This window comes from Podarcis melisellensis (genome assembly GCF_964234715.1).
Source record: "Podarcis melisellensis genome assembly, chromosome: 1".
NCBI classification, from domain to species: domain Eukaryota; kingdom Metazoa; phylum Chordata; class Lepidosauria; order Squamata; family Lacertidae; genus Podarcis; species Podarcis melisellensis.
The window spans coordinates 26,941,694-26,966,071 of NC_138528.1; the positions used below are offsets into that span (position 1 = coordinate 26,941,694).

At 43.1% G+C, this 24,378-nt stretch overlaps 1 protein-coding gene across 2 annotated transcripts in view; it reads left to right on the top strand.

The window, feature by feature from the left end:
- The first annotated feature begins 14,142 nt into the window (after positions 1-14,142).
- The window catches only part of STON2 (stonin 2), a 64,939-nt gene continuing 54,703 nt past the window's right edge, over positions 14,143-24,378 (top strand). Inside the window, exon 1 of one of the 2 annotated variants that reach the window (XM_081909933.1) lies at positions 14,143-14,626. In XM_081909933.1, the coding sequence (XP_081766059.1) occupies positions 14,158-14,626 (469 nt within the window). In that variant the 5' untranslated portion in view covers positions 14,143-14,157. The remainder of the gene's footprint in view (positions 14,627-24,378) is intronic. The other variant, XM_081909934.1, reaches the window with a different exon arrangement.

The following is a 24,378-nucleotide window of genomic DNA, read 5'->3' on the forward strand; positions in this document are numbered from 1 at the left end:
CTGGTTCTCTTCCCAATTCTTTTGATACCATTTTAATCCCTTAATAGTATTTCCCACCCTTGAGTGTCTGTGGGTGCTTTCATTTGGATATATCAGTCCATAAGAAGCAGATAAAAAGACTATCAGTAAATATGAATATACTTATTCTCAGTGATCTGTGCTTACCCCTCCCCACTTGGGCAAATTCTTCCTAGCAGCAGTGGATGAAGTATGATTGCACTTATAAAATGACAAATAATTTAACGAACAAGTCCTCTGCAACGTGTGCAGAATTCTGATTTTTTTGAATTATGTACACTGCAAGAGCCTTGAGACGTGTAAGGATTCCACCCCACCCAAGCTCACTCAGCCTCTTTTCTTTTCTTTTCTTGTTCTTGTTCCACAAATATGCCAAGATTAGCTGGAGAAAAAGCCAGTGCTTTGTTAAGCTCGGAAGGCATCTTTATAGCAGTCTTTCTTTTCTGTTGCTTTTCCAGTCCATCATAATTCAGGTCTAATGAGCCGGATTTGTCTTAACCTGATATTGCAAATTCTATTCAAGCATTCAGTTCTAAATGCATGAAGGGGCCCTGCAGGAATGTATGACACTAGCCCTGGCCCCATGGCAACACAGGCATTTGCAGCATTCCACAGCTCATGTGTGATCATCTCTTTGATGCACATAAGATTTCATCCTCAGAGGCGGGAATCCAATCTTGTCCCTGTGTTGGTAAACCTGTGCACATAGAAAGCAGCCCCCTTCAGACTGAGCTGAAAATGGCAAGACAACACTGGCATACATTGTGTGAAGAGGGCATTCCCACAGGTTTCAAATGCCCAAACAGGATGATTGCAGTAGGTGTAGGAGACTGTGCAACTTTGGGTTATTAATGTAACCTCAATCTACATATCTAAAAATTGGTTACTACCATTTCTGTTGCATTAGCTATCGTGAGATGCAAAGCACTCAATTAGCATATAGTAGTCGACTCTAAATGTATCAGTTAATAACACCCACACCATTTATACCAGTTTGGCTCCAGCACACATTATTTTTAAGCTCCTTAGAGAGTAGGAATATGTTTCAGGGGTGAGAAGATCCCCAGACTCTGATGTCATATAAGAGCTGTTGTAGTACGAAAACAAATCTCAACATGTTTTTCCTTTGGCCTCAAATCAAACAACATCTTCCAGGCTATAAGACAACTATGGACACAAGGATAATTTTCTGGCTGAACGGATGCACAGAAACATGTTCCTTTTTTAACTACTACAGTAGCATATACAGGTGTCTGTTTCTAGAGCATCATTATATAAGCTGTTGGTACCATTAAAAGCAATGTGGTACTTAAATGTTGTTTAGAGTCTGGACTTGCATACGTTGCATGCTTCTCAAAAGCACCTTATCTTGCCTTGTTCAAATGCCAACAGTCTTTGTTAGTAAGCAAGTAGACAAGCATAGTTGGAGTAGCAAGGGCTTCCATTAAAAGAAAGACACCGTATGGCTCTGAAATCTTAGAATATTATTGAGCAAGATTTTCTTCCATTAACATGTCTTGGAATCTGTGAGAGGAGCTTCTAGAAGCTGGGTGTTGTGCGGCTTAACAGTATTATGAGGTTGGACAACTTAGTAGGTGGTCCGAAAGCTTTTTTCCCCAAAAAATGTGCACATCAGATAGACAAGGTGCAAACAAACACTAAAACCTTACCATAGTTTGGGTCCTACATACAGGCTGCAGTTCAAAGGAACAACAGGGTTGGGGGGGGGGTTATTCCTTTGGCGTTTCAGTAGCTTTCACAGCCCTGGAGGCAAGCCACAGCTTTAGCAAACTGCTTACCTCTTCGGAAGTGGGAGCTGTAACTGAAAATGTTCAAGGCTCCAGTTGCAAGTGATGGTCTCTGCTTGTGCATTTGTTAATTACTACAGGGTAAAATCCAGAAAAGTGTGCTTGATTTCAAATGAGACTAAATTGTGATACAGTTGTTTCCTATGTTAAAATCAATACTTTCTTTGGAATGAACAGCTTAGTAACTGCATAATTCTTCAAAATAACCAAAATTTCCAAAATATTCCCCTCCGCTATCTCATTTTATTGCATCTGTGGAGCTTTTTAAAGAATTGCTAATTGTGCCACTTTAAATTTGTTTTGATTCACTTGAAGAACATAATAGTTGACTCACTCTTTAATTTCCACTTGATGTAGCAACTATAGCCTTCATAACCACATCCATACTAAAGCTAAACCTTGAGATAAGCAAAACACATGATCTCCCCTTTTGAATTATTTTCCTCCTTTAAAATGCAAGATAAGTAATAAGCGTGTTTCCCTTATGGATTTTGCCATTGCTGAAGCTATTTAAATAGCATCCATTTAGATTTGATGTAGCTGACAGCAGGTTACATGGGGGAACCATCAAGTAACTCAGGGATTTAAGAAAAGATCAGTAGGTTATCCACATATAGTATCTTTGAACATCCTCTTGTTTTGAACTAACCTTTTAATTTAATTTAACCTTTTAATTTTAATTTAAATTAAGACTAGCATCTATCAATATAAAATTGCTTGCATTCAGTTGGTGCTAGTAAAGCAGGCTTTGCCTTTTAAACTTTTTGTCATGGGTGTGTGATTTTAGAGAGCATCCTCTTGCTATTTAGAGGGGCAGGTGGATTTAAATAATCTAAGCTAAATGGAATTGCTTGACATGGATCAAATTGTTGAATTCAAATTGTGATTCTTTTATCCAAGATAGATCAGAACATAAATGGACTTGGCTAAGGATCTGCTGAAACTTATGTCTTTCTAATCCATCTCTTTTCTGAAAATTGTCACTGTACCAGATGTTGTGAACGTGAACAGCAGCATGTTTCAGAGACTATAATTATATATCGTTGGAATTTTGCTTCCCTGGATGTAATTAGTGCTATCCATATGTATGAGAAATTTCTCCTTTCACACGTTAAGTGACAGTGTTTGAGTGAAGGGTTTACTCGAGTCTTAAATCACTAAACCAGGAATAAACAGCATATTTGAAGTAGCAATGGATGTCCCACCACAAATCTGTGTTGGGTTAGCTCAGCTCTGCCTTTCTCTTCATGGTAGCTGTCACAGATGCTTCTTAATCTGCTTTTCCATAATGTGGCTGTATGTGTGAAAATACTTCACTCTGTGATTGACACCCTTGGGGAAATAAAGTGGGGGAAGCTTGCCTTCTAATATTTTAACTACTTACTGGGCGATGAGAAAAATTGAAAGAGAGTTGTTTCCCCACTATGTTTTAACAAACCAGACAATACAGAGCACCCAGTCCATCATCTCAAGGTAGCCATCACTGTTGAGCCCAGTTCGGGTTTTTTTTGACACAAGGTATTTTAAACAAGCCCTTGCTTAAACCATCAAATAAGAAGTTAGTTGTGTCTGATCATTACACGAGGCTGGGTGGTATGTATAAACCAAGGCAGTAGTGCTTGCACATAAAGCACCAGCACACCAGTGTCAGGTACCCCTAGCCCACACATCCCTGGTGCAACTGACTGGTTCCACTGATTTAAGTGAAACTTAAGTTACAATCCTATGCACGCTTGCCTAAGAATACACCCTGTTGAACCAAATGAACTTAATTCCAAGTAAATAAGCATAGGATCAGGCTGAAAGTCCAACGTAAGATGGATTGGGGCCAACAGCTTGCACTCTGTTAATTTGCTGTTTCTAAAACCCACATACCCAAGTTACAAGAACGGAAGCTTACTTTAGCAATTCTTTAATATTTTAAACAGCACGACAAACAGGTTACTTTCCACTTTTTTTCTTTTTTGAAGCGTTGGCATGATTTGAGAGCTGCAACTGAATGCAGACAGTTGAAGAAGGCTAGTGAGAAGAGTCCTTTTGTCTCACGCTGGCCTAAATCACAAAGTGAATAAAGGGTTTTGTAAATTTTCTTTTGTATTTAAGATGATGCAGTATAAAGGCTGGAAAAGTGTAATATAACTGTAAACACATCCTGTTAATAGAAAGATGTACAGATTCATTTTGTACTATATCTTGTTGAATAAAGATGCCACTTTTGTGATTGGCCTGTAATGATGTAAGAGAAGTTGTGTTTCCTTTTTACGTTTAAAAAGAACTGGCATTTCTGACAAAAACTATGACACATACAGCTGAACGAGAAATCCTCCCCCCCCTTTTTTATCAATTAGTGCCTAACAATATAATAAAATTCTTGCCTACTTGGCAGTAAATGCTGATTTCAAGTAAATATGCATAGGATTGCAACCTTAGGGTACAATACTACGCTTGCATACCAGGAAGTAAGTCCCACAGAGCTCAGTAAGGCTTAACTTATGCCTAAACCTGCATAGGACTGCAGTGTCTGAGTCAACTTTTCCACCTTGGGAGGACTGAAACGCCTATGTGTTGCTTCCCTGTTTCACCTACCTCCTCTTCTTCCCTCCCCTGTGTTGAATGTTAGATTGTGACTTTTGTGAGCTTCTATTTCTTGAGGCAGGGTGCCTGCCTTATATTCTGCAAAGCAGCAGGTGCACTGTGAGGAAGAGAAGTTGTGAAGAGTGCTTTTTTTGCATGTAAAGAGAGCACAGGAAGAGAAGAGTCAGGAGTGCTGTCACATTATCATAGTAAAGTGCAGAAGAACGGGAATATGTCCTCCACCTACTGTCCATGACCTGCACATATGCAGCTATGCATCAACAGAATATATTCCTCGTATGCACACAGTTGATGAATGGGTGTGGCAGAAGGAATATGACCGTGTGCATGGAGATGGGGCCAAGATTGGGAGAAACATCACCACACACACTTCTATATGCATCTCTCTGTACATGTTGCTGTTCATCTGCCAATCACCATGGGAACTAGATGCCATGATTCAATACCTATTACAATCTCCCCACCCCCAATCCCACCCAATAAAATAAGCACTGTTGTATAGCCTTGTTTGTACCTTTAGAATTACATTGCAGAAAGGGGTTTTGTTAAATCTTGCCAGAAAGAATGTAATATGATTCCTGCAAATGCCTAGAATATTTAGGATTGGCTTTGAGAGGGAGTAGGATAGCAGTCAAGCACAGGAGCAAATCACCTGTGAATTCACTGAGCTCAGGTAAGCCACTGTCTCCGTCTCCATCACCTCCAATCTGGAATAATGTAATGACTTACCTTACAAAGTTGAAAGAGCTATAAGGGTGATGTACTTGAAACTGTCTGAGCACAGGAAAATTGCTATTACAAGTGCTCTATTATTATATAAAAGCTGTGTGACTGTTATGAACCCCTACTGCTGGTTTTGTGGCCAGCAATTTTCATTTATTTTGGCATGTCAAATCAGGCATAATTGACACTTGAAAAGAGAGCAAATATCTTCTACAAAATGCCATGCTGCATTTGGTGTAGAATTCCTTCATTCACATCTTAAGATCAATTTATTTGGGGGAAGCTTAGCTAGTAATTAATGAACTGTTCTGGGATTGTTGTTTTTAAGATGGTGATGGCAATGATCGCCACTTTTCTACATAGTTATACCTAAAGTGGCTTATAACTAGGGACAGGGGAGGATTTCAATTTAGTACACGTTTAAATATGAACCTACTTTCCAAAACAATGTTGAGACGCAAAAAAAAACAGCCATGCATCAAAATTTACACATCTCTGAATTTGGCAATGCAGTTCGCCAGCCAAGTAATGTGTACAAAAATAGCATATCAAAATGCATTATACTGGGAGAAATTCCTTTGCAAAAGTGTGTATATTAAAAGAAATTAACACTAAAATGCTGGTGGACTTGAAAAAAAAACACCACAAACTGTTGAGAACAGAAGATTAGAAATGTTGAGAACTGAAGATTGGAAAAGTGAGGAACCTGAGAGAAACCAAAATAGGAAGATTCATCCACCCTGAGAAATACAATAAGAGGAATTCATAGCAGAGCATAATTACAATACTACTTGCTCATTTCAAGACATAATGCTTCAGGCCACTCCAGTCTCTGCCAAGTGGGGAGATTGCTGGAGTCTTGGCACTTAACCAGGGTTTGTGTTTCTTTGGGAGGAAATGCACAACGGAGGCTAGGGTCTTCATGAAACAGTATTTTTATTCACAAATATTTACACCTGGGGTTTGTGGAGAGTTGACAGCATTTACATCTCAAGAGGGGCTTCTCCTTCCCAGCAGCACTTGCAGAAAACACCTTCCCTTCTGTCTCGGCCAGCCTGCTAAGAAGTTCCACTTGCCCCACATCCTCCAAACATTTGCTTTTAAAATATTTTTTTTCTGTGTGACATCACGATGGCTGAAGAAGAAGAAGAAGAAGAAGAAGAAGAAGAAGAAGAAGAAGAAGAAGAAGAAGAAGAAGAAGAATAGTAGTAGTAGTAGTAGTAGTAGTAGTAGTAGTAGTAGTAGTAGTAGTTTGGATTTGATATCCTGCTTTATCACTACCCGAAGGAGTCTCAAAGCGGCTAACATTCTCCTTTCTCTTCCTCCCCCACAACAAACACTCTGTGAGGTGAGTGGGGCTGAGAGACTTCAGAGAAGTGTGACTAGCCCAAGGTCACCCAGCAGCTGCACATGGAGGAGCGGAGACAAGAACCCGGTTCCCCAGATTATGAATCTACCGTTCTTAACCACTACACCACACTGGCTCTGGCAACCCCTGTTTGTCCAAACTCCAAGGATTTTCCTTTGATGTGTTGATGACTTGTTCTCCTTAACTACTTCCCCCCTAGGCATTGATGCCCTGGACTGGAAAAGAAGCTTAACCTGCCTTTTTGCACTGTTAAATATGAAGCCTGTTAGCTCACCTTAATTCTGTTCAGGAATTCTGGAACTGTGTATAGCAAACACAGGGAAAGAGGCACATGAATGAACATGTTAGCTCCACCCTTCTCATTTTTGTAGCCCTCCATAAGTTTGAGAGCAACTGTGTGAAGAGGCTCCTTGCATGTTTTAGAACGGTGCTTTCCAAAACATGTGGGGACTCTCCACATACTCATGGCTTACTAATTCACACAGTTGCCTGCCTCTTTTGGAGGGCAACAGTAGCATGCACATCCCTGCAACACCTCCCCCCCCCACTTTATTATGCTTAAAGCCAGGGGTTCTCTAGTTTTCTGCTCCCAGGATCCACTTGAGTTGGCTAAAATGAGACTGAAGCCCACCCATCACAAAATGGTGGTGCCAATAAGAAAATGGCAGCAGAAAGGGGTTGGCAGAATGAGCTGGCAATTAAAGACTCCCCCCCCCCCGCCGCCGCCATTGCTAAGTAATCCCTTTTCTAAATTGCTAAATTCTTTGCCCACAGTTCATCTTTCTTGAAGAAAAGTACAGACTGCATGAGACATTTTGTGACTCAGCCTCCCCATTTTATGCAGAATTGCTGACCCAGAAGTTCTTAGTGGGGAGGGCATTTTATTTTTTATTTTATCTACCTTCCACCACCACCACCCTCACCCAATATACACATACTCCTCTCAAAGTGGTTGGCGTTTTTTGTTTTTGTTTTTAACTGATCTGTAATTTCATCTCCTTGTTCTTTTCACTCTTAGCTTTCACTTATTTCCCCCCAAGCTGCCAGTGTCTTTCATTCCTTTCAACCTACTTCTTTCACATTCACATCTTCCTATGAAAGCTCTAGCTAGCTCTTGTCCCCAGTTTTGTTTTCTTTTCCCAGTTTATTAGATTACTCTTTAAAAATAGTAACCTTTTTGGCTCTCTAGCTTCCTTCAATGCTGCCTCTAGCCCTTGCCCTTAAAGGGAGGGTGGAGAAGCTTCTGGGTTTGGCAGGAGATGGAGAGTGGGGGGAGAATTAGGATGTGGGGTGTGAGTCTGCGTGAAGTGGATGGGTCAAAGGGATCAGCAGCAGATCACAGGACAACTTGTCCCTCAGTCAGTCTTTCTGTCTCCCTCCTTCCTGTTTGCTGTCTTCCTTCCCTGACACTTGTTGCCACATCCGTTTCCTCTGCTTTTCAGATGGGGGGGTATGTCAAACTCAGTTTTCTTTCAGTTTCTTCACATTCTTAATTTCACTTCTCTACATTTTTACATCAGCTTGTAGAAAAAAAATTATTTAAAAAATAACACAAACCTCATTAAAATTCAGGAGCATTTTAGTGTTCATTTATCCTAATGTATGCATTTTGATACGCAGTTTTCCTGCAAATTTCCTGAATACATTCTTTTACCCATGTTCTGTGATTCTATTCTATTCAATGCACATTTTACCATAGCATTTGCATTTTTTTTTTTAAATCCCTCTCTCAATAGAACATACAGAGACTCAGTTTTCAAATCCTAGAACTGTTCTGACAAATTAGCCATACCCAAAGCATGACATTGCTGTTATAGGCAATATAGAGATTGTGAGAGGAGAGAGAGAAGAATGGAAAGGTGGAGACAATAAATTTCATTGCTTTACATTTTTGTACCCATTGTTTGTCTGGAGAACTACACTGCAGAAATCGGAGAAGTGTGAATTTCAGAGGCTGAAGGTTCGCATCTTATTTTGCAAAGTGTGGATTAGGTAAATTCACCTTTAAATGTGAACTGAATACAATTTCTCCCGCATCCCTAATTCCCACCCTGACACACTGCTTGCTGCAGCTTTACTCTCTTACCAATTCATCTCCTACATATTCCTGTGCACTGTACATGCAGGGAAATGCTGCTACCCACCGCTCAACAATAAAGCCACGGCATGACAAGGCAGGTGGGATGCAGCACTGAAGTGTCCTGGTGGTCTCTGGAGCACAGTTTGAGAAATGCGGCTGCACATTTTCCAGCCCCAGCACACCTGAAGGAGGGCTGTTAGCCAACTGCTCAAACTAACACATTATCAATGTATATTGTTTATCAATTGCCTAAATACATAAGATAGTGGCAATGCTAATGTTTTGTGGTTTTTTAAAAATAATAACCTTGCATTGCTGAGATTTGCTGACCATAAATTCTGTCTGTCTTGTTTTCTTTGGCGCTTTCCACTCAAAATAAATTGGCTTTGGGTGAGTTTGTGTTCCTGTTTGTTTTGGTTCTGTTTATTGGACTGGCTTACGCCGGTCTGAGGTTTCCAGTGTTGTTAGATTGTATTTGTGACTAATATCTTTTGAGGAACTGAATTCTTAAAAGTGATTTGGGATGTGTTAGGACTGTGCAAAACAATCTATAGGCACAAATCAGCTAATGCTAGGCATTTTCTGGGTGCTTTTCTTTGAAATGGGAGATTTAAGCATCTGCTTTAAGCCTCTCCCAGAGAAAAGAACGTGACTGAAAGGTGCTCAGCTTCAACTGGATTGTGCCAACCAGTCTTACTTTCTTTTTTATCATGAATATGTGTCGACTTTGCTCCTGCCTGGAGAGAAAAATGCACAGAAGGGAGTGGGATATAAGAATGCTGAAAAGAATGACATAATATGACCTCACTCTACAGCTGTCTGCCTTCCCCACCCGCTTTTGCTAAAAATTCCTCATTGAGGTTCTTAGCTGTCCAGTACTCAAAAAATACTCCTAAAAGTAGTAATAATGCTTATGTGGATTCTCTCCTCCACCCCACATTAGCAGGAGGTTAATCTCAAAGTATTGCTGCCTGTTCCATCTCCAGCATGAACAAACCCAAACAGACGGTTAGCTAATGCTCTAATTGTGTGTGGTGGCTGAGAAGTGTTGGAGACAACATATAATTTCCAGCTTAATTGTGCTCTTCCTCAAGCTGGGCTGAGAACGCAGGAATGCAAACAAGAAGTATTTAGCAGCGATGGGAAGTCTATATTTCAGGTGAACCTGGTCTGGCCTCCGTCTGTCTTGGGAGAAAATGGAAGGGTGCACTGTTGGGAGGTGAAGTCAAACCGTTGGAGAATTGCAGTGCCTGCTGTGGCTGTAGAGACCAATAAGGGAGAGACACGTTTTGTTGCAGGTGGGGTAGGTGAAGGCATCATTCCTCCTCTGGTCACTGCTGTGGATACACGACGTGGCTGATTGTCTCAAGGTGCTGGGTAACTGGCGAACTGGCCTTAGTTGTGGACTAACAGTTTTCAACCTACACTAATAATTCACAATGGCAATAACTATTTAATTCAGTGGTTTTTGAACTTTTGGCCTACAAGGATCTTTTCCCACAAACACTTGCCTGTTGATGGTGATTAAATGTGTATACTGCCCTTCATCCAAATATAATAGGGTGGTTCACAACATAAAAGACCTGTTATGACTATTCTGGGGAGTATTATATCCAGTATGCAGACTCTGTGTAGCAAGGTCACATGGTAGACCCATTGGCTTCATTGTCATTAATGTCTCTGCTTGAATCAAGCGCATTTTGTAACCCAGCTCTATTTATTATTTTCATCAGGTTCAGGTGAAGCAATGGATATGCAAAAGCAATGTTTTAAGTTGCTTAATTATTGGATGAAGGCCAATAAACGAAAGATGGAGGTACTGCTGGTAAGATTCCAGCTGATCTGGAAGATAGTGTTCAGCATATTGTAGATGATACACTCGCCCTAAAAAATCAGGTTCACAGTTAGCTATGGGGAAGCGCCGGCCCACCCATGAGGCGAAGCAGCTGCCTCAGGCAACAGGATCCACTGGGATAGCAAATCTGGAATCCAGGAATGCATTGCCTGCTGCTGCTGCTGCCATAGTAGCAGCAACAGCTACGGTGCACTCCTTGGAGGCCAGATCTGTCCCCTCTATAGTGGCCTCATGGCAAATAGGAGGCACTGCTGATCTCCTCCCACCCTTGTTCCTGATGTAGATCTTCACTCACTCCTTCTTCTCTGGCGGGGGGAGTACATGCCAACATGTATTGGGTCAGCCCTGGGTTGAGGTTGTTCTAGATCCATGCCAAAGTGGCATGAATTGGCTCTCACAGATTCAGACTGGTGCACCAACTGTGCTTCTCCTAGGTACTGTTATCTGTGCTGTAGTAGCAGTCACATTAGACTACTGCCAATGCATTGTGCATAGGGCTTCCTTTAGAGAATCTCCAAAGTTCTGAACACCTACTACCTTCCCTCTTAACTACTGAACTAACCACAGTTTCCATTATGTCCAATCTCAGGGAACTGTGGTTAAATGAAGCAGGAGGGTTTGCAGATACAGTTTTCCACAGCTTCTGCTACTTGATGTGAATTGCCATCTGAATTGCTGAAATGTTAAACATGCAAAAACATGCTGTTCCTCAGAGCAATGGCACCTTTCTAGCTCACTAGGCATGAAGTCATCATCTTCTCCTGCACTCTCACCTAGTGCAAGTACCCCAGTTACAAGTGCTAAATAAAATGTTGTGTATGGTGTGTGTTATGCTTACCCATGACCTGGCACTAGACACGGAGTCCTCAGAGAATGAGCCAGACATGCCACAGGTCAAGCACCTAGAGGAGCGGGCAGGAACTCCTGGAGCCAGTCCTGAGGATTTCCTCTTGTGGGAGGTTAGAGGAAGAATTCTTGGATCCAACAGAGGAGGTGGAGCCACCCCTCAATGCTTGAGAATGCTGCTGTCAAAAGGCCCTGGTTGAAGCCAAAGAACTCATCTCTGTTTTTCAGGCTGAGGGAGCCGGCGTTTGTCCACAGACAGCTTTACCAGGTCATGTGGCCAGCATGACTAAACTGTCACGGCTAAAATGGCCGCTGACATAAACCACTTCTGGTGCAACAGAACACTACGACGAAAGTCAGAGCGCACGGAAATGCCGTTTATCTTCTCGCTGCAGCGGTACCTATTTATCTACACATGCTGGTATGCTTTCAAACTTCTAGGTTGACAGGTCCTGGGACAGAAAAATGGGAGCTCACCCCGTCATGCGGATTCGAACTGCCGACCTTCCAATCAGCAAGCCCAAGAAGCTCAGTGGTTTAGACCAGAGCACCATCCATGTCCCACACCTTTTACCCACTGGCAAAACAGGAGACTTCCTAATATTATGGGCTACTGTGTAATCATATGTGGTCAAAGGATAAAAACGTGCAATTTACTGTGTACCTCTTACTGTAGGGTGAGGTATCATGTATTTTTTTTAAAAATGTTGCACAATAAGGAGGTGGAAATTCTGAGAATAAATTGCCCGCATTTTCACATTAATGTATTTCGTTTTCACAGCAACACCAGCTGCTTGTAATGAACAGAAGGGAATCTTACAAGATGTTGGCATTGCTGAAATAGAAATAAAAAAATCATTCTATTTTCTCCTAGAATGCTGCTTTAAAGGGAAAGAAAGTGCTTGAATGGTTGAGCTCATAGGCAATGTTGAATTATTCTAGTCTCTGAGCAAATAACATTGTGCATGGTAGAGAATACTCAATCTTGTGGTGACCAAGAAAAGGCAGTAAGTCTGTGTGCATTATGTGGGTTGGCATATAAAGCGGAATATTGATTACTAGCTATAATGGGAACATTTCTGATGAAGGAGGAATACTAAATGCTTAATAGAGTGGGGGCAAAATCCTTGCTCACACATGACAACCTAAACAGTTGAAACTACAGCCTTGACTTCAGTAACTGGATTCCAAACTTCTTACTGTAAGATGAGCTGTGGATTGTACAGGACATTTTTTTCTTGGTTTTCAACTGCCTTCCACCCCTAAGGTCAACTGCAGGGATAATGATTTCTTTACGAATCCTATTCTGGCATAGCTAAATGAGGGTGTATACCAGGTCTGCCCCAATGTACCGTATTTTTCGCTCTATAAGACGCACCAGACCACAAGACGCACCTAGTTTTTGGAGGAGGAAAACAAGAAAAAAAATATTCTGAATCTCAGAAGCCAGAACAGCAAGGGGGATTGCTACGCAGTGAAAGCAGCAATCCCTCTTGCTGTTCTGGCTTCTGGGATAGCTACACAGCCTGCATTCACTTCATAAGATGCAAACACATTTCCCCTTACTTTTTGGGAGGGAAAAAGTGAGTCTTATAGAGCAAAAAATACGGTATTTTGTCATGTGTGATGCAACTCCAATTAACATCTTGTTGTTCTAAGTTAAAATAGAAACTGAAAGTGACTTAAAAATTTTTTGTGGACCACTTCACACTTGACACTTCTCCTGTGTGGAACAACACAAGAAGGAAAAAGAATGTGTGGTGCCATCATTACCCCATTATGGTATTGATATTGAACTTCATGAGTTGTTGTTAGCACTTTATACAGCAGCTGGCACCTTGTATTTGTGTTATCATCTATGTTTCATATTCCACCAAAGCACTTTATTGTACTGTATGTGGCGCTCTTAACACAACTTAAACCAGCCTTGTTAGATCTTAGTAGTACTGTACTGTCTTTGTACTAGAAGGGCAGAGAGGCCACTGAGAATTGAAGAATATTTTTTATACTCTCCTCCTTGTAATATGCTGTATGGATTATATTACGGGGGTTGTGGGTGGGGTTGTTTTTAGGATCTTAATTGTGGTTGTATATACTGTAACCTGCCATGGGACCTTGGTGAAGGGAGAGTAAGAAATACAATAAATAACTGTAGGAAACACTGTTGTTGCCAGAAAATTGTGTGAACATTTGTTTTTCCCTGTATCCAGATGTTTGGAAGTCATTGCAGTTCTTAACAAACGTTTTCAGTGCGAAATTGGCTTTCATGTAGCTGTTACATACAATCATGTGCATGCTATGTCATAATCAGTTTTACTTCTTTGTCCATTTATTCATTCGACAAAAAGTATAACCCACTTTTCAACAGCTGTTCTCAAAGGCTGATTACCACTGACGAAACGACAAGAATCAGAAACACTCCAGAAATTAGAATACAGCATCAATCATGGACAGGGTCAGTCGAATTAAAACAAAGCTGACATTAAAACATCTTAGCTGTAACGATGCTTGCCTGAAGAGAAACACTCTTATCCTTGAATGAGTCTCACCAAACTTCGTTTAAAAAATTGTTCTGGGAGGGTGAAAACGGGCTTTTCATATGGTCTTCCGTTCTGCTGGCTGGTTTCCTTGTACAGCGCTGTTTGCTGTTAGCTTTTTTTGTGTGGCAGAGGGCAGTTGATTTGCTTGGCTGGTGTGCTTCGGTGTGACACCTCCAGCATGCGGTCGGGCATCTAACAAAGGTTTCTTATTATTTCGTTCTATTTAATAATAACATCTTCGGAACACATATCTCTATTTCTAATCCCATTGGGTTTTTTATGTCACTCTGTGAAATGTTATGTGCATTTATAATATACCACCGATGACGACGCCGGGGGAGGATTGCGCGCGGTTGTTTTGCATTTTACAGCTAAAGCCTTCGATGAGAATGAAAATAGACGGTCAACCCTTCGACATCTCCGAGGCTGCACTTGGGGGAGTCGAGAGAGCGAGGAAACACCCTGGGACAGCCTTGCCACACCCTCCTTCCCCGCCAGCCAATCCCGATCATCTTTGGCTCTCCCCGGCTTCGGATCCTGCCCAATGGAGGCTCTCCCCTGCGCGGGTTCCTTCCCTCGAAGGGAAGGGAGGAGAGCGCCGGGAGTGCAGCCCTCTCGCTCCAATAGGGGATGGCAGAGCTTGGCTTCCTTCGCTTGGATCGCCTGCCGCTGAACTTTCCTGCCGGGATTTAAATTTCCCCCATCTCCCCACCACAGCCTTTCTCCCTTTCAGCACACACACCTTTTTGCTGGAGGGAGGGAGAGAGAGAAAGACTGCGTGGCGCTTCCAAGGTAACCCGATCTCTTGCTGCACACCACGTTTGTATTTTCTTATCTTCTCCCGCGAACCAAACGAGGCAGGTGGAGGGCAGGGTCAGGCCAAGGAGGCAGCGACGGCCGCAGATATTGCCGGTGTGATCGCAGCCTCGCCCCGCCGTGGGAACATGTGCGCGTCGCCGCGTCCAGATCTCCGCCCGGGTTTTGCCCGGGCTCCGCGGAGCACTTTCAGCCTGCGAAACTGCACCGGCTGCTTGGCGGGGACCTGAGAGCACCACGCTTGGAGCGTGCAAATCCCTCGCAGCCAAACAAAGAAGACCGAGATACTTCGCCTGCCTGGAAAGTAGCTCGGCGAACGCCGCTGGGTAGGGCGCGGTGGAGGTGAAGGAAGGGACACTGCGTTTATAGAGGGTGTTTTTTTACGCTTGGCTTTTTTTTACCCCCCTTTTGTAAATCATTTGCTAGAAATCGGCACCGGGGAAGACCCGGTAGCCAGGGAGATCCGTGATCGCCCACGATCGGCGGTGGGAATCGCTCTTTGTATTATATAGCCTGTGACACAAGGACGCTGTTGGGTTTGTCTGTCTGTTGCTTTTAAACTCTCCTAGGGGACGGCTCTCAGTCTGGAGATCGGGTGCTTTTGGAGGGGTGATCTCCCACTTTAGCTGCGCTCTGTTGCTCGCGATTGATGGTGCCCCATTCAAGCACTCTCCTCTCTCTTCAGTCTGTACTCGAATCTCCTCGAGCACCTGCTTAAAGGGAAAGCGGTTATTTCTCTCGTTGGTCCTAGCAACCCTTTAGTGTCTCTTGTCTCTTTCCGGAATGCATTATCTTCCCAGACATTAGCACCCGCAGGGCTTCAGAAAAATGCAAGTCGATAATGTGTTGGGAGTTCCTCCCCTTCTCTTCTCAATGCATCCATTATTGACTTCTATCCTTTCACATACCAGAGTTTTTAGGTGGTGTTCCTGGAGTTTAGCGAAAAGGAAAAGGCAGTTATATAATGCAAGAAATTGCCTTGGTTCTGTTTCGTGCTAGGAATCAGAAATATCCCATTTAGGCAAACTAAGACGGTAGAGATGGGAGTGTGTGTGTGTGTGGTAAAACTGTTGTTGTCTGGATTGAAGTTGAGGAGCCATTAAGAAGAGCAGGCAGATCTTACCTTTGGATCACAATCCATCGATAGGTCATCAGTCTTTTGTACACATCTTGTTCATGAGTTTTGCCCAAGAGAATTTCCAGGGAGCTGTGAGCCTCATGTCAGTTGGAAAGTGGGGTGCCGTGTGGATTTTCCATCTCTGGTACCAGAATATCTTGCAAGGGCCAGCCCTGTGGCTAGAAGGTTCTCACAGTAATGTGAATAGCATTTCTCACATTAGCTTCTGAACTAAATTAAACAGGTGCATTCATCACTTTCCAAAAATGAATGAAAGCCTGGTATGGAAAAAGTAACAGATTAGTGGCTTTCTAAGAGAAAAACGCTCAAACTCCTGCTGTGAGAAGAATAGGGGGTCTTCCAATGGTTTTCTTCACCCTTAATTAATTACAGTTCCCATGATTCTTTGGTAGAAGCCATGTCTGTATGGTGCTGCTTTCATTTACAGTGCAGATGGAGCCTTAGACTATGAACTTACAGTAATGGTCTAGGGACAGGAGTGCTTTTTAGATGATGGTGCATTTAGATTTGAATACTTCACTTCAAAATGTGGTAAGCTAGTCCTGAAAAACATGGGAGCCTCTCTTGCTCATTCTTTTGAGTAAGATCTTGGACTTCTGCCCCAAAGCACGACCTTGACAGCACTTGTGATAGCTCAGTATTAAGCCTCCATCTGGGAGCAAACATTGGTTCAAGGCCATGCTTCAAATGTACGAATGTAAAAAGAGCCATCCTGGGCCAGACAAAAACTCCAGAATCTAGTCCCTCAAAGCTCCTCTGCAGTAACTTGGGGTCTTGACGATCCACAAGGGCCAGCCAGATGTCTCTGGAAAGCCCACAACCAGAGCTGGAAGGCAACAGGTCCCTCTACCAGTGCCTTTAAACAACTGGTATTCAGCTCCTTGTTCTTTCAATAGGGAGTCTCCATATAGCCATCAGTTTGTTTGTTTATTATATTTTTATCCTGCTTTTCAACTAATTATTGTCCCCCCGCCAAGTGGCTGAAATGAATTAAAAATGAACAATACAAGCACTGCCATCAAGTCTGAAGGTTCTGTAATTGGACCTGGCCCTATTGTTTTGGCAGTTAAGGCAGGAGCCATGGCAAGGTGTTGGTAGGAGTAAGCTGTGCATGCTGTGTTGCCCTCTGGTCTAGGGAAGGATATCACCCCATTACCAGTGCTGAAATAAGATTTAACTGCCTGTCAGGTCAGCTTCTATGTGTGAAGTTGGGGTTGAAGTGCGGGTGGCACCATGTCATCCTTCGCCTGAGGCAGCAAAGGATTTTGAGTAAGCCCAGGTCCTACTGATGGTAGCTCAAGACTCCTAGACATATGGGGAATATGCATCTCTCTAGTTCTTCAGGACCTGCCCATGCAAAGTTGGAATGTCTACTCCCTTCTGGAATTGGTCTGGTGGAAAATAATAGGTTGGCATCCATCTGTCTCAGGAGACAATGGAGGAGTGCCCATTGTGGGTGAAGTCAACCTGTTGGAAGGTTACAGGGCCTCCTGTGGCTGTAGAGGCTGATATAGGAGAGCCATGTTTTGTTGCAGCTGGGGCAGGTGAAGGTGTCTGGTTGTGCTTCTCTCTGTGCTCCTCCCAACAGTCATTCCTCCTCTGGTCATTGCTATACGACCTGACTGCCTCTAGGCAGGGATTCCCATATGGCGGGGTTGATGTTACCGGCCTTCATGTCACATTTGGAGAAATCTTTGTAACGTGTCTGGTGTCTGGTTAAATAAGGAAAATAAAATTGCTGCATATCTTGCCTGCATCATAGGTCTGTCTTGTTAACCTCTGAGTATCAGTCGGCCATCTATCCCCGGCAATGGTGGTTTTAGGGAAGCGCAGGAAAGAGGGGTCTCCTCCAAAATGCTGACAGCTCCTTCAGTCAGGGCCTGCAGTTCACACAGGAGAGCAGCTCTTCAGGCAAAAATGTTTTCAGTAGGGTAGGAGAAGGCTGCTCTTCAGGAGGCATCGGGAGGCATCGCCTTAGCCTTCTCAAGGGAAGGAAAACAACTTCACAGCCCTGCCTCTTAGCTGTCTTCACCAGCCCTCTCACAGCTGCCCACTTCTCCATCAAAAGGGAGCAGGCTGGGCTTATCCTCTGTTATTGCTAGACAAAACATAGACTCTCCACGCAACATTCCCCCACCCACCCCAGATGGCATCATTTTTAGGCCAATAGGTGCTTTGCATATATGTAAACTTAAAAAAAAATCACTTTCAGAAAGGATCCCTTGGCCACAAAATAGTACTTTGAAGGATACATGTGGGGACTTGGTTAGTTCTGTAAGCGCATCACCTTCAATTGTGCAAGATTCGTATATATCTTCCGTCAGTGTAGTGGTTCTGTTGCAAAGAACCTCAAAATAGCAATATTGTGTCACTTTCAGAAATTCAGTTCTTCGTCCTACTGGAACAGCTTGGGGATTTAAACCAACTTGTTAATGACTGGGTAGGGATGTTATACTGCACCTCAAGAGTGCAAAAAAACCCTGACAAATGGGGTGTTGCAGCGTTCTTTTCTCAACCTGTTGTTGTTCAATGTTACAAACAACTTGGATGAAAGAATTGAGGGGGTGCTCATCAGATTTGCAGGTGACACCAAACTAGGAGGGGTAGCTAATGCCACAGAAGACAGAATTGGAATTCAAGATGACCTTAACAGATTGGAGAACTGAGCCCAAACTAACAAAATGAATTTAAGTAGGGACAAAGTTTCTGCACTTAGGTAGGAAGAACCAGGTGCACAAATATAAGTTGAGACACCTGGATTGCCAGTAGTACATGTGAAAACGTTCTAGGTGTCTTAGTAGAGCACAAACTGAACATGAGTCAACAGTGTGATGCATCAGCACAAAAAGTTAATGCTATTCTAGACTGCAACAACAGAAGATTTGTGTCCAGATCAAAGGGAGTCATAGTACCATTATATTCTGCTTTGGTCAGACCACACCTGGAACACTATGTCCAGTTCTGGGTGCCACAATTTAAGAAGGATATTGACAAGCTGGAACGTGTGCAGAGGAGGGCAACCAAGATGATCAAGGGTCTGGACACCAAGCCTTGTGAGGAACAGTTGAGGGAGTTGGGTATGCTTAGACTGGAGAAGTGGCTGAGAGGAGATATTTAAAGGGCTGCCACATGGAAGATGGAGCAAGCTTGTTTTCTCCATCTCTGGAGGATAGGACCCAAACCAATGGATTTAAGTTGCAAGAAAGGAGAAACTGACAAAATATCAGTAAGAACTTTCCGACACTATGAGCTGTTTGACAGTGGAACAGACTCCCTTGGGAGGTTGTAGACTCTCCTTCCTTGGAGGTTTTTCAGCAGAGGTTGAATGGCCATCTGTCATGGATGCTTTAGCTGAGATTCTTGCATTGCAGATGTTTGGGTTAGATGACCTTTGAGGTCCCTTCCAACTCTACAATTCTGTAATTCTAAGAGTAAGTACGGTCATCTGTTGCCACCTGAGAGCTTTCACTTGCTGCATATATATATATATTGTTGTTCCCGATTTTTACCCAGCAAAGAGAGAATTTTAGATCAAGGACTGTGAGAAATGAATTGGTTATGTAACAGTGAACTAGTCCCCCCCCCTCCTTGACAGACTGTCTAGTACAAAGGCTCCCACCCACCTGCCACAGGTGAGGTTTTCTCCCTGGCAGCAGAAGACTTTGAGAAATGCAGTTTTGCACATACATATTTTATAACCACCAAATTTACAGAGGCTTCCTTCCATTTGCTATGTCAAAATGTTCCGTGTGGGAAGCATCACATTCTTTCGTGTTTACTACTCGAGCTGACTTTTTCTGCTTGCAGTCTTTTCTGCTCAGTCTTAGTGTGAAGATACAATTTGCATGAATTGTAAATGAAATAAGAAAATGCCCACAAGCACTGCCAGGGAAGATCAGGGAGAGGGAGACTGAGACCGACCATTAGTGGGGAAGGATATGCCTCTAAAATAACCACACCTAACATTTTCTATGCATTTTTAATCCATCATGTCCATTATCCCTCCAGGCTTACTAACTGTGGCAAATTAATAACACCAGTGCAGGAATGTATATCAGTATCTGACTTCATCATCTGGAGATATCACTGTGTAGCACTCGATGTTGCGGTATCAGACTGAGTGCCAGTGACTGGTCATGTTGGGCAGTGGCCAAGGGCCCCAGGGGCTGAGAAGGACCTCTCACCAGTCCATCCCAACGGGCCCTAGGACGACCATCTTAGCAGTAGGTTAGCAGTCATTTTTGAATGGGAGTGAAGCTTCCATCCACAATGGCTTCCCACTATCTTAATTTACTTCAACCCTTGGACCTATAAATGTATAAAATCTAGAGATTTTGTCAGTGCTATTTTTCTAGAAAAAGAGGTGCCATTAACACCTCCCTTATTTTCTTAGAACAGTAATGGCATCCACCTGAGAGATGACGGAATTGAGTTCTGGCAAGTTCCGGCTGAAAGAAAAGCCTGGTTTTCATGGATATATAGGCCAGCATTGCTGCCCACTACCAAAGTGCCTTCAGGAGATCTGGCAGGGAGTGGTGTTGCTGCTCTTGCAAGAACAGGAGAAAAATACTGTGTGACCTGTAGTATTGATGAAGTATTGCTTCAAGCTTCAGGAATGAGGAATATCACAGTCCAGTGTGTTATCTCGCTGAGCAGGGCAGTAGGAAAGAGAACAGAGTTTTCCCCAAAGCAGAGTTGGATCTGCCAAGTGTGTAAGGGAAATAGGAATATATCTCAGTTCTTATTTCATGTGGTAGAGTGGCCTATTCCTGTATTCCACCATGTGCATAACCTATGTGCCCTGGCCCTGTTTGCATAGCTGTCAACTTTTCCCTTTTCTTGCGAGGAATCCTATTTGGAATAAGGGAATTTCCCTTAAAAAAGGGAAACGTTGACAGCTATGCCTGTTTGATCTTGCCCTTGGTTTAGAGTAGCCATCCCCAGCTTGTTGTCCTCCATCAGCCCTGGCCAGGGATAATGGGAGTTTTAGTCCAACAATATCTGCAGGTTTGGGAAGGCTGGTTTAGAGCATTTTAACAAGCAAGGTTTATACGTGAGTCTACAATCCTCTCCATGCCATTGATATATGCCATACAGCAGTAATCCTATTTGAGCTTTGACGAACCAGCTGTGCATTTGCTACGAAAACCGTCTTTTAATTTTCAGTGCCATTATGTAATGGGAAGATGTGCTGTAATACAGCATCAATGTTAAAACACCGAGACTCAATAAGTAATGTTTCAAGCTGATTATTTCCATAACTGGATTTTCTTTTTAATGGTCAAAGCAATAGTTTCCTGCCATGTCTCTAATGGGGCTTTTTCACAGGAGAAAACTGCTTGCTGTGAAGTAATACGTTTTGATTCTTATTGTGCTACAGTACCTGGTTAAATCTTAACAGAGCCATAATTCCAAACACAGTGGGGTTGAATTCTCAGCAGATCCACATCAGTTAGTGCTGTATGTTGTCACTTTATGTTGGCGGTCAACCAATGTAATGGAAACAGCTGAGACTTTTATGGCACCTTGAAGACCCATAAATATAGGGGGGGCATAAGCTTTTGTGGCCAAAAAAGATTGTTTCAGCTTCCTGCTCTTCAAAGAGGCACCAGATGCCAAAAGTCTTATGCTGACAGGGCCACCACACCTGTAGGAACTTGTGTTTTTCATACACACCCACCAAATCTCAGGTCAGTGCAGCATTTCAGATTTGGGCATGCACAGTCCCAAGCCATTTGAGGCTTTGCAGGAAAGTAGTAGCACCTTTAAGAGCCCAGAAATGAGCAAGACAAGATAGGGTGAAATTACACTCTGATTGCCCAGTAGCAGACCGTTTTCATTTCATTTCATTTTTAATTTGTATACCTTCTTTCTATATTGCGGTAAAACATGGCAGCTTACAAGCTGAAGAAACAACAAAATAGACATCAGAGATCAAGAGTTTGGCAATGATATTGTGGACCATTTGTTATATTTTTCCAGTTCTGTAGAGCACAATGGCTGTGGCCAAATCCCTTTTTCCAGGAAAAGGTGCAATAGCCAAAGCTGGTAAAAGGCACTGATACTCAACCATGTAGGTGTGCCAGATCAACAAGTGCTAACAACCTGTGAGATTTAAGGGGGAGTGTGACACCTAACCCTGGATCAGATGATTCGCTGAACCAACAGCATTTGCATCTTAAATGGATTAAATTTCATTTAAGTGCACATCTAGTCCTTTATTGATATCAAACATTAGTTTAGGATTTCTAGTCTTCCTAGAATCTGATGAAAGCAGGAGGTAGGACTAGGTGCAGCTGCGTGCTGGCTCCTCATCCCAAATCTCTCCTGATAATTGCAGCAAAAAGTTTCATGTTGCTACTTCACTTGCTTTGTCCAATGGGTTGCTGTCTTTTCCACGTTATAAAATATTTGTTATTTCAGAATTTTACGGACTTGCGGGCAGGGCTTTGCTTGAAGGAGGACTTGAGACTAAGACAGTACAGTGAAGTGGGTACAGAAAGGTGCTCTTATCTCTTTACCTCTTCCTGCCACCACTATGCATTTTTTTAATTGCCTCTCTGAATTCCAGGTAGGGCTGCAGGGGAGGGAATCCCGTCTGAACCCTGGAGAGCGGCTGCGAGTCAGTGTAGGCAACACTGAGCTAGGTGGAGCAATGATCTGACTCAATATAGTGCAACTTCCTATGTTCCTATTATTCTTCGGAGTTGAAATGAAGGGCCAGTTTAGCAAAGAATCTGAAAATGTGCATCACTCAATGACTGAAATATCTAGCACATGTGAAATGGAGATAAACTGAATTGACAGCCTACTGACCTTGAAGTTTATCTAGAATTTGCTGCATGCCGGGCCTCCAGCAAATGATTACTCCAGAGTGGTAAAATAATAATACTTTTACCACTATTGAGGGCAGAGACAGCTCCAGGTTTGAGGGGGCAAAGAGCCCACAAGTATTGGCCCCTTGGGGGTAGGGGCAGGAGCACTTCTCATTTCCCACAATGCCCCTGATGTAGCAACACTGTGCAGCATATCAGGAAAATAAATGGCAGCTTCCAAACCCAGGGTAAATATCAGTGGTTGACGTTACTGAGATGCTGGGACTTTGACAGCTGCCTGACGACAAGAGCAGCTTGTAGATTGTTGTGGGAGAGAGAGCACAATTTGAAGTGTCTGCCTTGGGCACCTAAATGACTTGGGTCTGTCTGTGAAGGAGTGATGGTTTAGGACACCCCTTGGACAAAACCCCTCTCCTGCTGGGGTGTGGGCCATCAGCAGGATGCATGAACCATGCTGACTTCTGACACCGGCCTTGATAGCATTGCAGTGGCTTGCCTGCTAGTCTCTTGAGTTAGATCCCGGGGTTTGGAAAAAGAGGAAAAGTTATGCCCCTGTGCTGTGCTGGGACTCTGCCATCCAAACCCTCAGAGCTACTGTATGGGCGTTCAGTGACTCATAGGGTCATTAGGGTCTTGCTCATATATTATGAGTCGCTTCTGTGGTTGGATACTCCTCCATTAAGACTATTTTGGGCACAAAGAGCTGTTTTCATTTTGCAGATGAAATACCCAACCCTTCTTTCAGGCATGGCCTAACATGAAGATGAATAGTGGCACTCAGTCACACCTGTTGCTCACTTCAGCCCAAAAGCAAGGAGGAATACTGTCAGAATTCAGCCGTTAAAAGACCAGCTTGCCTAACTGCGCAGCAGAGTTTTGTTTTCCATGTTTAAACTCTCAGTCTTGGTGACTTTTCATTTGCTTGTGGGAGGGGATATATTTGGCATGGTGTTTTTGTTTTTTATGGAAGTGGAAAGGGAGTGGTGACAGGTAAACACGGTCACAGTGAGGAGAAACAAATCTGCCTCCGCAATGGGCCTGCTTCATCCTCTCTCCTTTCACAGGTTTTTCTCGGACACTGAAAGAAAAGAGAGCATTCTCCTCAGCTCCCTGAGCTTGTGAAACTCTTGATAAAGCCTTTTGCCTGCTCACATCCTGCTCTCTTCAGATTTCGTTCAGGACTTTCTCAGCTAGGCTGCTTTGGGAGAGGGCAATGCTCTGTTTTAAAATTACTCCCATTACAGATGTTTCAGCAAGCCAAAAGAACGGTTCAATTGGTCAGGTGGGAAAAACAGCAAAATATTGAGGTCAGTCTATCCCTCCCTCTCTCAGGGGCAAACCCAAAAAGAGCACACGCTGCCTGTGACCTTAAATGTCTTGAAAAGAGTTTTCTGTAACTAGCCTGCCTGTTTAAACAGCAAGTGTGAGCCATGGCTTCAAAAACGGCTTTTGGGGCTGAGCTCTGATTAACTCTTGACTCAAATTAAGTCCACCTCCTCCCACCCCCACATTATCCATCCTTATCCAGCTTCCTTGTCCCTGGCAGGGAAAGAAGCTGGCAAGTTTTCTTCGCAGTTGTGAAGTTTTCAGTAAATCACTCTTCACTCTCTTTTCCCATCAGAACATTACACTGCCTTAAAGTATTGAGTACACACACAAAAAGTTCTCGGTAGAAATAGAGAGATTATTAAAAGTAGGGGCCAGGAGATCTGCGCCTCCTGAAAAACTGGGCTTGGGTTCCCTAGGAAACCTAA